The following is a 12,334-nucleotide window of genomic DNA, read 5'->3' as shown; positions in this document are numbered from 1 at the left end:
GCTAACCAAAAGGTCAGCAGTTCAAATCCACCAGCCGCTCCTTGGAAACCCTATGGGGCAGTTCTACTCTGTCCTACAGGGTCACTATGAGTCAGAATCAACTTGATAGTGACTAGTTTTTTTTTGTTTTTGTTTTTTTTTGGTAAGCAGAGAAGACCAAGAGTTAGAGAGGCAGAACAAAAAGTGACTGCTAAGAGAGAGAGAAAGAAAAGAGTTCACGACAGTCTCAGTCTCCTGGTGCTGGATGAATAGAGATTTGAGTTCAGAGCCCACCAAGGCAAAAGGGCCCTGGTGAACAACTCATGCTTTCAGCTGGAACTCATAGGACCACACCCTAAAAATAAGAGTAAACAGGATATAGAAAAGCATTTACTTGTTACCTGTTGCCATCAAGTCGATTCTGACTAATAGCAACCATATAGGACAGAGTAGAACTGCCCCATGGGATTTCCAAAGAGCAGTTGGTGGATTCGAATTGCTGACCTTTTGGTTAGCAGCTGAACTCTTAACCACATGCCACCACGGCTCCAGAAAAGCCTTTACAAGGACTGAAATCCAGCCTTAAACCAGCATAATCCCTGATTGGGTTAAGACGTTCTTTTATTCTAACTGCCTACCAGAAGTTAACATCACTGAGAGTCTCTACAACTTTTCATATGCAAGCTCTAGCATTCTGTCAAAACTTTCTAGGCACATGAAGAGATAGGGTCAAGAGAAAAAAAACACAATAGAAACAGACTTACAGGTGATTCAGAGACAGTTAGTTCCAGGTTTATGACCGGGTTACATTCCAATGACTACTTGGTCGTAAAATGGTTCTGGCATAAGTCAAATACCTCATTTTTTTTTTTAGTTTTCATTATTATTGCTTTTTATTAGTAGTATCTTTATAAATCCAATTTTTATTTGCCTTTGAGGGTTTGAAACATTACATCTCAGAATGATAACATCAGCAAATTACTTGCCTCAACATTATATATAGTACATATTACTAATAAGATGTACCAAAAAAAAAAAAGGATGGTCATAAGTGCAGTTTGTCATAACTCAAATATGCCATAAGTTGGGGACTACCTATATTGGAATTATCAGACACAGAGCAACTATAATTAACACGTTCAGGAAAACAGATGACAAGATGGAGAATTTCAACAGTAAAACTCAAATCTATGTTTTGTTTTTTTTAAAAAAAAGTCAGGTGGAAATTCCAAAACTGCAAAATTAACTGAAATTAAATATTCAATGGATGAATTTAACATCATTTTAGGCATAGGTTAAGAAGGCATTAGTGGTCTGGAAGATAGCTTAATAGGAAATATCCATGCAGAAGCACCAGACACCCTACCCCAAGAAAAAAGGATGAAAAAATATAGAAAACAGCATAAAATAAATGTAGGGCATGGTGAAAAAGCCTAACATATGTGTAATGAGAGTCCTTGCAGGGTAGGAGAGTGAGACTAAGTTGGCAGTATTTGAAGAAGTAATGGTTGAGAATTTTCCAAAACTATCTACAGATGTATACAGTTATATACAACTACAGACGTCTACAAACCTCAAGCAGTAAATACAAAGAAAAACACAACAAAGGATGTCATAATCAAATTCCCGGGGAGAGGGGAGATGAAAAGAAAATCTAAATGCAGCCAAACCATCCTTCCAAACAAATAAACTACCTTCGAAAGACCAACAATAAGACTGATGGCTGACTTCTCAACAGAAATGATGGAAGCCAGAAGATATTGTAGTGCTGAAAGAAAATGACTGCCAAGCAAAAATATATTTCAAAAACTAAGGTGAAATAAACATATTCTCAGACAATCAAAAGGTAAGAGAATCTGTTGCCAGCAGACCTGTGCTTAAAAAAATAAATCTAAAAGGAGCTCTTCTAATAAAGAGCATGTAAATGTCGAAGTAAGGAAAAACACTGCAGACTAAACCAACGTAAATGAATAATGACTGTGTAAAACAAACAAAAAAAGACTGTTTGTTGTTGTTGTTTTTAGGTGTCATTGAATGGGTTCCAAATCATAACAACCTTACATACAATAGAACTGTTTGAGCCCATTGTTGCAACCACTGTGTCAATCTATTTCATTGAGGGAGGGTCTTCCTCTTTTTCGCTGACTGTCTACTTTACCAAGCATGATGTCCTTCTCCAGGGACTGGTCCCTCCTGATAACATGTCCAAAGTACAGGAGGTGGAATCTTGCCATCATTGCTTCTAAGGAGCATTCTGGCTGTACTGTTTCCAAGACAAATTTGTTCATCCTTCTAGCAGTATATGGTATATTCAATATTCTTCGCCAACACCATAATTCAAAGGCGTCAATTCTTCTTCAGTCTTCCTGATTCATCGTTCAGCTTTCATATGCATACGAGGCAACTGAAAATACCATGGCTTGGGTCAGGCACACCTTAGTCCTCAGAGTGACATCTTTGCTTTTTAACACTTAAAAGAGGTCTTTTGCAGCAGATTTGCCCAATGCAACACATCCTTTGATTTCTTGACTGCTGCTTCCATGGGCGTTGATTGTAGATCCAAGTAAAATGAAATCCTTGACAACTTCAAAACAAACAAACAAACAGAAGAAGACTGTTTAGGGATTCCAAAAAGCTAATGTCAGCCAGCTTGTCTTTCGGGTCTAATATGTCGAGAAATGTTCACTTTTTCTTAAAAGGAAAAAGAAAGAGATGGTCTTGACTAGGAATAGTCTGTTTCCTTCCACATTACCTGTTGCCATCAAGTCAATTCTGACTCATAACAATCCTATAGGACAGAGTAGAACTGCCCCATAGGGTTTTCAAGGCTATAATCTTTACGGAAGCAGACTGCCATATCTTTCTCCCTAGGAGTGGCTGGTGGGTTCGAACCACTGACCTTTGGGTTAGTAGTTGAGCGCTTAGCCACTGCTCCTTCCTTCCATATTAGGGACCCAAATAACATCAGCATACTAACCTGAACCCTTCCTACTCACAGCATGTGATGGGCCCTTCTGGGGGTTACTTAAAGTCCCCTCAGTCGCTGTTTAGAGATAAATGCTACAAACGGGAGCCAGCAGCCTGCTGAGGGCAATGCTGCTTGTGCTGTTGGAATCTACCTTCTGCCTCACTATACACACATTATCCCAATAAATCTTCCCAACAACCCCACCAGGGAGGTCTTTTTCTATTTTACAGAACTTCGGAAAAGTTAAGGAAATTGCCCAGGATTTGCAGTTAGAAAGTGATGGGAGCTGGATTTTAACCCGTAACTGCAAAACCCATGATCTTTCCTCTCTACCCTATCACAGGCCAGACAGTTTCTAGCCAGTGAAATTACGTTGCTATAGATAGTAGAGTTAAAAGGACAGATTTAAATTTAAATATATACACCACACATGCAGAATATTCTGCTAAACAGAGTGAGAAGACGGATGGATGGATGGATGGATGGATGGATGGATGGATGGATGGATGGATGGATGGAAGGATGGATGGAAGGATGGATGGATGGATGGATGGAAGGATGGATGGATGGATGGATGGATGGATGGATGGAAGGATGGAGTCCGATACAAAAGCCCGTACCTTTGCAGTGGAGGATTAAGCTGCTTACAGATTTGATGTTCGTATGGTAAATCCAGAAAGAATGCTGCAACCCAGGAGAAATTCTCTGTTCAAAAGTTGTCAGAATAACCCCAGCAGCTCTTAGCAATTCATATCACCTGCATTAGATGATCTTTTAAAATGCAAATAAAACAAAGCAAAATAAAAATAAATACAGCTGTAATACATTTGCATATTAAATAATTCAAACAGTACAGGAAGTAGTTAATAAAAAGCAGGTTTTCCTCCCACTTCAAAGATCCGCTCTCCTTCTCTGAGGCAAAGGGTCATTACTTTTCTCTGCTCTTATGAACACAGATCTGTATCTACACTATGCCTATATCTCTGTGCTTATATATGTGTGTGTGTATACTTTTTCTTCCTTATGCAGATGGAAGCATGTTATACACTAGTCTGAACCTTTGTTTTTCACTTAACTGTGTCATGAAGGGGGCATTGGTGGCACAGTGGTTAAGAGCTCAGCTGCTAACCAAAAGGTTGGCAGTCTGAATTCACCAGCCACTCCTTGGAAACCCTATGGAGCAGTTCTACTCTGTCCTATAGGGTTGCTATGAGCCGGAATCTACTTGACAGGAATCTACTTGCTTTTTTGTTTTTGTTTTTGTTTTTTTTAAGCCACGAACAAGAAGCCCTGGTGGTGCAGTGGTTAAGTGCACAGCTGCTAACCGAAAGATTGGCAGTTCAAACCCACCAGCTGCTTTGCGGGAGAAAGATGTGGCAATCTGCTTCTGTAAAGATTACAGAAACCCACAGGGTAGTTCTTGGGTCACTATAAGTCAGATTTGACTGGACGGCAATGGGTTTTTTGGTTTGGTATGTCATAAAGATTGTTCCCATAGCACGTATAAATCTACCTAGATCTTTTCAATAACTGCATAATAGTTCATTGAAAACGTGAATCATGTTTTAAGTCCTCTACTAATAGACATCTAGAGTGTTCCAGTCTTTTGCTATTAAAAATTATACTTCAATGAAAATAAGTCATTATGTGCAAATAGTTTTATAGGATAAATTCTAGAAGTGCAACTGCTGAGCAAAACTAACACCCCAAATAGATTGTGCTAGCTGACACCAACAGAACATGGCAACCTATTTCCAAATACCCTCACATACTCTATAAACCAGCAAACATTTTAGCTTTGCAAAGTATAGGTTAAAAAATCCTATCTAGTAATTTTCATTTGAATGTCTTTAATTATGAGTACAGCTGAGTATTCTTCATGTTTGTAAGTAATTGTATTTCTCTTTCTTTGAACTATCTGTTCATATCCTTTGCCCATTTTTCTATTGGATCATTGGTCTTTTCCTTACTGATATTGTCATTTATATACTAAGGACATTAGCCCTTGATCTGCCATATGCTGCTGCAAATGTTTATTTTAGGTTATAGTTTGTCTTTAAAAGTTGTCTATGGTATATCCCTCCTTGCAGAAATGTCTAATCTTTATACAGCCCAATTGATCAATCTTTTTCTTTGTAACACTTGAGCATCAGGTGATCTCGATCATTCCTGAGACCGCAATGCCCGGGAGCTGTATCATATTCAGCGAATTTGTTTAACTGTCTCAAGGTACAGAAAAGTTTGCAACAATATTTATAAAAAGCCTTATTCCAGGGCATCAATAACCAATAAAGAGGCCTTTCCTGGCTTTTTTCTTGAAGCCCCTTACCAATATTTTTGAGGTTCTCCAGGACAGTATTGATGAGCAAAGGGCTGTTGCCTGCAGAAGCTGTGTTGTGACCCACAGTGATGCAACTGCTCTGCGGGGTCCCAGATTGTCCCACTGCTCAATACGAATGGGAGAGAATGACTACCTGGATGTACCGAATGGGATTAATGTTCAAAACCAACTACCTTATCTGCTTAGAAAGGGTGTCTTTACTTATCTACATTTTGGGCAGATGAGGGACCTCGGAGGAAGAGGATTGAATTGATCATACTCTTCAACCCGTGACATCATTAATCCTTTCTCTTATGTAAGTGTGTACATACATATTTATATATTTTCTTTATCTCCATTCCTCTTTCTAATTCCCTCACTCCTCTCCCTACAGTGGCATCCACCCTAATGTGTTCGACATACATATTTTTGTTATTAAGTATCTTTATATAATGTACACTATTTTGAATATATTATTTTCATTTAAGGAAACATAGGTCCACAATTACTTATCCACAATTATGAAACCTACACAACTCTGGATATCAAAAGTATTTTCTTAAACTCATTTAGCAGTAAAACCAGACTCAATTGACATGAGGTTATTTGTCATCTTTCTCTGCTTAGAGTGACTATGCCTACATTTTGCTGCAGAAATAATGTGTTTGATCATGAGACGCTACCTATTCCGATTCTAAAATCTGAATTTTCTGAATTCCAAAATAAATCTTACCCCTAAGAGTTTAATGATCTATCTCTAATATTATACATAGGTCTTATTCTGTTTTTACCTTTATATTTTTTACCCAGTATTTTGTTTTCACGATTTATCCATGTTGCTGTACGTACATCTAGTCTGCTTCTTCTAACTGCTGCAGAATACTCTATCTATGCAGTACATCCCTCACATTTTACGTAACTACTCCCCCACTGGTGGGCAGCTAGATTGCCTCCAATTTCCCACCACTACCAACAATGGCTTAATAAACATCCTCATACACGTCCCTTTATGGACCTGTGGGAGAACTTTTCTGGGATATACAGCCAGGGTAGAATAGCTGGGTGTGCATATACTTAATCTGACCAAATAATGCCATGTTGCCCCCCAAGAAATCGCACACTGTCCTTGTGTCGTGTGAGGGATCCTGGAGTCCCGTATTCCCCTCGACACTTGTTGGTATCCAGTGCTCTAACTTTTGCCAGTCTATAATTAGATCAGGTGTAAAGTGATATCTCATTGTTTCCCTTTGCATTTTTCCGATTATAATATATTAGAGCATTCTCTGCATTTTTTAACCTTTGGAGTTTTCTTTATGTAAATTGTCTGTTCATAAACTTTGGCTGTTTTCATCAGGTGTCTGCCATTTTGTTGCTGATTTGCAGGAGTTCCTTGTATATTCTCCTATTGATTTTAGACATTGCGAAGTATCTTCTCCAGTCTGTCAGCTGTCTGTTAATTCTGTCCATGGTATCCGCCATAAAATAGAAATCTTTAATTTTTATGTAATCCAATCTACCAGTATTTTGTCTTATGGTTTAGGGCTTTTGATGTTTTAAGAAGTCCTTCCCACCCCTGAGTGACAAAGATAGTCTCCTGCATTTTCTTCTACTGCTGTCACAGCTTTACCTTTCACAGTCTTTAGTCCACCTGGCGCTCACCTCACTATGTTGATTTAGGTTGGGGTCCAGTTTTATTTTTTACCATATAGGAAGCATTTTCTACTAAACAACCCATGCTTTCCTCCTTGATCTGGGTGCCATCTGTCTCTTATACTCATATATGAGTCTGTTTCTAATCTATTTTGTTTCAATGAACATTTATCTGTTCTTTTGCCAATGTGACTATTCTTATTACTATTGCATTGAACTGTGTCCTTATATCTGGAAGGGCCAGTCTCTCTCTTTATTATTCCTTTGTAAGTTTAGCTTAGATATTTATGGACCTTTATTCTATAGTTACACTAACTCATGTAATAATCACAACAACCCTATGATATAGGAATTTTTATTATCATCATTTTCCAGAAGAAACCCAGAGAGATAAGAAACTTGCCCCCAAACGCACAAGTACATAGCCCTGACAGAATTCACATACAGTCCAAACTCTTAACCCCTGCACTGCTTCTCTAACTAAAAGCAGTTACTTTATAGTATAGCTGCTACTGTGAATGTGAGTCTTACTACAGTTTCTAAATGGTTAATGTAGACATTGAAAAATGTGATTTTTTTTGTAAGATGGTATTTGTAGCTGATGAAGTTGCTGAATTCTCTCATTACTTCTAGTATTTGGTCTGTTGATTCTGTTGTTTTTTAGTATATCAACTATAAATAATGACAGTTTTACCTTTTCATTTCCAATTTTTAAATATCTCTCTCTCCCTCTTTTTCTTTTCCCCCACCCCCTTTATAGCATTGGCCAAGACCCCCGGTACTATGTTAGCTACTATGTAGCAGTGATCATGGACAAAAAATGTTTCTTATAGAAAAGTCATGTTATTCCAGTAGAAGCAATTTTATCTCTGCTACAGTATGGGCAGCGCATCAGAGAACTGTTCCACGGAAGTACAGGTTAGAAACTGTGTCTGGTGGCCAAACATCTATTCTGAGCAGAGACCCTGTGCTCATCTGTGCAGCAGAAATTTATTTTCCATGAGAGATGATCTTTGTAGGGGAGAAATGGCTCAGTTGTGATAAACTTGACTTCATTCTCACTTTAAGTACATTTAACTCCATCCCAAGTCCCTGTGGCAACAGCACAGCTCTGCACCTGCCATTTGCTTTACACAGTCTGTTAGGCGTGATTGTTTCTGACAATGGGTTGGTCTGTATTCCCATGGGGGAATTCACAGACAGCAGCACTGGAAGGGGTCTTACAGATCAACCATCTCCCATTTTACACACTCCTCAAAGTCTTCTGGTGGATGGCACTTCACCCTCCAGCAGATGCTCCGCCTGGGGGTGCCAATGCCAGCAAGGCAGCCGGGCTGATCAGAAACCAGGGGTGAGCTGGGCTTTCCCCTCATTGTTCTGGTTGCTCCATCTTCAAGGTGGCTTAGTGTTCGAGGCTTACAGTGACCTCAGCCACCCAGACTTTGACAGCGACCCGAAGGAGGGAAGGAGGAAGCACCCCCTCTTCTCTCCTGTATCCCAGAGCTGGGCCCTGGCACTTCCGGTGGTGGGGTCCTGGGCCCAAGCGCAGTCAGATCCATTGAAAGCTCCGAGTTGGTGACCAAGCACACCCTCCCCCTGCACACACACACAGGGTGACTAAGGCTTGTGGTAGAAATGAGTGAACTGAAAAGTCCCGCAGGAACCTCAAACCCAGCACATCCAAAATGGTACTTCTCACCATCCCCTCCAAACTCAGAACCCTCTTACAGTAACCTCACTGCAGGAACTGGAACGACCCCCTTCTCAGAGTCTTCCTCTCTCCCACACCTGAGGAGTTACCAAGCCCTGTCCCTTCCCTGTCCTGACAAACCCTCCTGCCTGCCCTCTGGTCTCCATCCTGGATGGCCTTGGCCACACCCTCCCAGCTGCTCCCCTTGCTCCACTCCTGAGACCTGGGTCCATCCTCCACACTGCTGACAGGGATCTCACCATCACACAGATCCAGCCCTGTCCCCTACGGAGCACGCACTCCTTGGCATGGCCTCGTCTTGGCACGGCCCTACTGCCCTCCCCACTCGCACCCACCAGGACCCCCACACCCCACCTCCCTCGGCCCTCAGTGACTGTGCTCTGGTCTCTTTTTCCCAGCCAGGGCCTGCATCACGTCCGCCCCGCGAACACCCTCTTGTCCTTTAACACTCAGCCCGAAGGCCCCCGCCCCTGGGAGCCTTAGGTGCCCCCTTGCCCCCACTGCCCCGTGCGGTGCCGTCTCTCTGGGCCTCGCCGCCCGGAACCCTGGGCCTCCGGGCACTGAATTGTAACGTCCTCTCCTGGGCGCTGTAAGAGACTGGATTCTACCAGACGCTAGTTACCTCATAGCCAGCCTGCTGTCACCCCTTTTCATGGGAAGCTCCATGAACAAAACACAACCGAGTCAGGATTTGGTTTAAGGGTGCCCCAAAGGCTCCATGTTGTTCGCCACTGGATCTCTCACCTGGCACAATGTCTGCCGGGCACATAGTGGGCCATCGGAATGAATGAGTGAATGAATGATGAATAGATAATGAACGAGTGATTTGCTAACCCCCAGCCAGAGCTAGGCGGAAGGTCCCGACGGGAACACATTCAGGATAAAGGGGATAGAACGTGGAGGCGCTCGCGGGCGCCCTCTGCAGGGGAGCTGCGCTGGGGTCGGCGGGGCTGCGCTGCTGGGGCGCGGGGGTCCCGCGAGGCCGAGGGGCTGGGCCGGGGGCCGAGGGCGGAGAGCGGAGGGCGGGCAGCCCGGGACCCTGCGCCTCGACTCGGCGCACATTTCGCTTTCGGTTTGGGCCCGTCTGTAGGCGGCGGGGCCGTCCCGGAATGACTGCGGCCGCGCACCCGGGAGTTAATCCGAAAGCGCTGCAAACCCCGCGGGGCGGACTCCACGTGTCACCGAGAAGCTGATGTAGAGAGAGACAGAGAGAGAAAGCAAGCAAGACACCAGAGTCCCGGGAAAGTCCTGCCGCGGCCTTGGGGCAATTATAAAAATGTGACCCCTGGGTCGGTCTCCCAGCCGCGCCCTCACCTGCAGCGTCCACCCGTCCGCGTTGCGCAGTCCGCTCAGCATGTGCCCGCCGCGCAGTGAGTAACCAGCCGGCCCAGGCTCTCCGCTCGGGGCGCAGGGGCGGGAGACGGGGAAGAGGGGCAGAAGCTGGGGACAGGCTAAGGGGAGGCCAGGAGACAATCAGAAATCTCCTGCAAAGAGGGAAAAAAAGTATTGCGCACTTACTGTGTGCTAAGTAGAAATTGCTTCTGTTAACCTCAAAACAGCCCACGAGCTGCGTGTCCTTGGCCCCACTTCAGGGAGGGGAAAGGCCCAGCGCGGCTCGCCTCTTGCCCAGAGTTCCTCAGCTACATTGTGAGAAGGTGCATCCCAGCCGGCTGCAAAGCGAGGCTCTGTGACCTCGCTGTTTCCAAGACACGCGGTCTTGAGCCTGGGCGAGTCACTTTACCTGGCCTCAGTTTCCCTACTCGTGAAATGGGGGCTTTCTCTGAGTGATCTCTGAGCCCAACACTCCTGTCTCAGCTCATGTAGGGGCCTTCCCGAGGAGCTAACCAGTTGCTGTTAAGTGGATTCCGATTTATGATGACCCTATATGTGTCAGAGTAGAACTGTGTGCCGTAGGATTTTCAGTGGTTGATTTTTTGGCAGTAGATTGCCAGGCCTTTCTTCTGAGGTGCTTCTGGGTGTCTCAAACCCCTAATCTCCCTGTTAGCAGCCAAGTGCAGTAACTGGTTGCACCACACAGAGACCCCTCACAGTGGCTAGCTAGCATCTTGTCCCTTGGTTAGAGCGGCCACCTTCCAAGAACTCAGTTCATGTCTCAGGTGCTGGAGGACTGGAGATGGGTAGGGTGGGGTTGGTGCAGAGAAGACACAGATGGGCAAAGGTGGCCAGAACAGGTGGAGGCAAGCCAAACCGTGTGGACAAGCTCAGCCTGCCGCTCGCTTCTCTTCCAGGCCTCCTCTTTGTAGCCACCGTCATCCTCCTGGCCCACCTCAGCTTGGCCAGGAACCTCCCCGAGGCCTCACCAGGCTCTGGAATGTTCCAGTGCCTCAGCCACTCCCAAAACCTGCTGAGAGCTGTCAGCGACATGCTTCAGAAGGTGAGCTTGTGAATGTCCTGGTGCCCTTTCTGCAGCCTGTCTGTGGGACCTCTGGCCACCGGGAGGAACCACAGGGAAACTGGGAAGTTAATCAGTCGCTGTCAAGAAGGGGAGAGGGAACTTTACAAATGGCCCAACTATTAGCTAAAGAGTCTCAGTGAAATTGGGTCTCCAGAGAAAGCAAGACTGGTAATAAATTATAATGGCATTCATTTTGGCTGTGTCTACACAGAGGAAAGTGGATATTTACAATGTTCCTTGTAGCCTGCCAACACAGGTGGAATTCTGTCAGGTCCATACTGTTTCTCTGACACCATTATCATGCAGGAAACAATCAGGTGCATACTCTGTGCTCTTGGGGCTGCAGAGGGGAATGAGACCTGGCCCTGACGTGGCTCTGCAGCTTCTAGTCTGATGACACAGTACTTGGTCAGCAGCAACCACATCTGGGGAGGCTTGGGACGGCGCACACCCAGCCTTCATTTTCTAAGGGAAGAGCTGCCTAATTCTGTACAGCTTCATTCATTTTCTAAGGCTTCTTATTTTCAAGCAAAAAAATCTTTTTTTCCTTTTTAAAGGTGTTCCAATCTTGATACTATTGCTTTTGCTGCGAAGGCCAAAGACTAACGTTTTAAAAGATGTCCTTTTGCTTTCCTTCTCGATAGTAAATCTTCCCTGAGTGCTTCCTAGCTGGCTGCTTTATGAATATCTTAAAAGCTCAGTGCTCTTCTTAAAGAACTTTTTTTCTTCTAATCTTTCATAACTGAGCAATGTCAGTTGCTCCTTGAGATTCAATCAATCTTAATTAAAAAGGCAGCTCACCAAGTGAAAACAGAAGAGATAAGTGGTTTGATTCCTGAAGAAAGTTTCAGTAAGGGTAAAATTTAGGTGCTCCAATTTAAATAGATGCTTTATGTGAAAAGGCTGACTCTTCTATTCCCAGATGTAGTACCAAAGGTCGAAAGATGACAGAACTCCAGTTCATATTTTTTATATAATTCCTGTGTCAAATTTAGCAGAGCAAATCGACTGGGGGCTACGGGGAGCAGAAGTGGCAAATGCATGTGATCACAGGCCACGACCAGCCCATAGATTCGTAGGACTGGGTACATATACACAACACACACACACACACACACACACACATATATGGAAACCCTGGTGGTGTAGTGGTTAATAGCTATGGCTGCTAATCAGAAGGTCGGCAGTTTGAATCCGCCAGGTACTCCTTGGAAACCCTATGGGGTAGCTCTGCTCTGTCCTGTAGGGCTGCTATGAGTCGGAATCGACTCAACGGCAATGAGGTTTTTT

General features: G+C 44.0%; 1 protein-coding gene across 1 annotated transcript in view; it reads left to right on the top strand.

Annotated features, from left to right (window-relative positions):
- The first annotated feature begins 10,425 nt into the window (after positions 1–10,425).
- Positions 10,426–12,334, top strand: part of IL12A (interleukin 12A) — a 7,974-nt gene continuing 6,065 nt past the window's right edge. The window contains exon 1 of the mRNA XM_023733857.1: positions 10,426–11,023. Within this exon, the coding sequence (XP_023589625.1) occupies positions 10,763–11,023 (261 nt within the window). The 5' untranslated portion in view covers positions 10,426–10,762. The remainder of the gene's footprint in view (positions 11,024–12,334) is intronic.

Source organism: Trichechus manatus, unplaced genomic scaffold, assembly GCF_000243295.1.
Source record: "Trichechus manatus latirostris isolate Lorelei unplaced genomic scaffold, TriManLat1.0 scaffold00062, whole genome shotgun sequence".
Lineage (NCBI taxonomy): Eukaryota > Metazoa > Chordata > Mammalia > Sirenia > Trichechidae > Trichechus > Trichechus manatus.
Note: the sequence above shows the minus strand (reverse complement) of the source record. Positions and strands in the feature narration are given on the sequence as shown.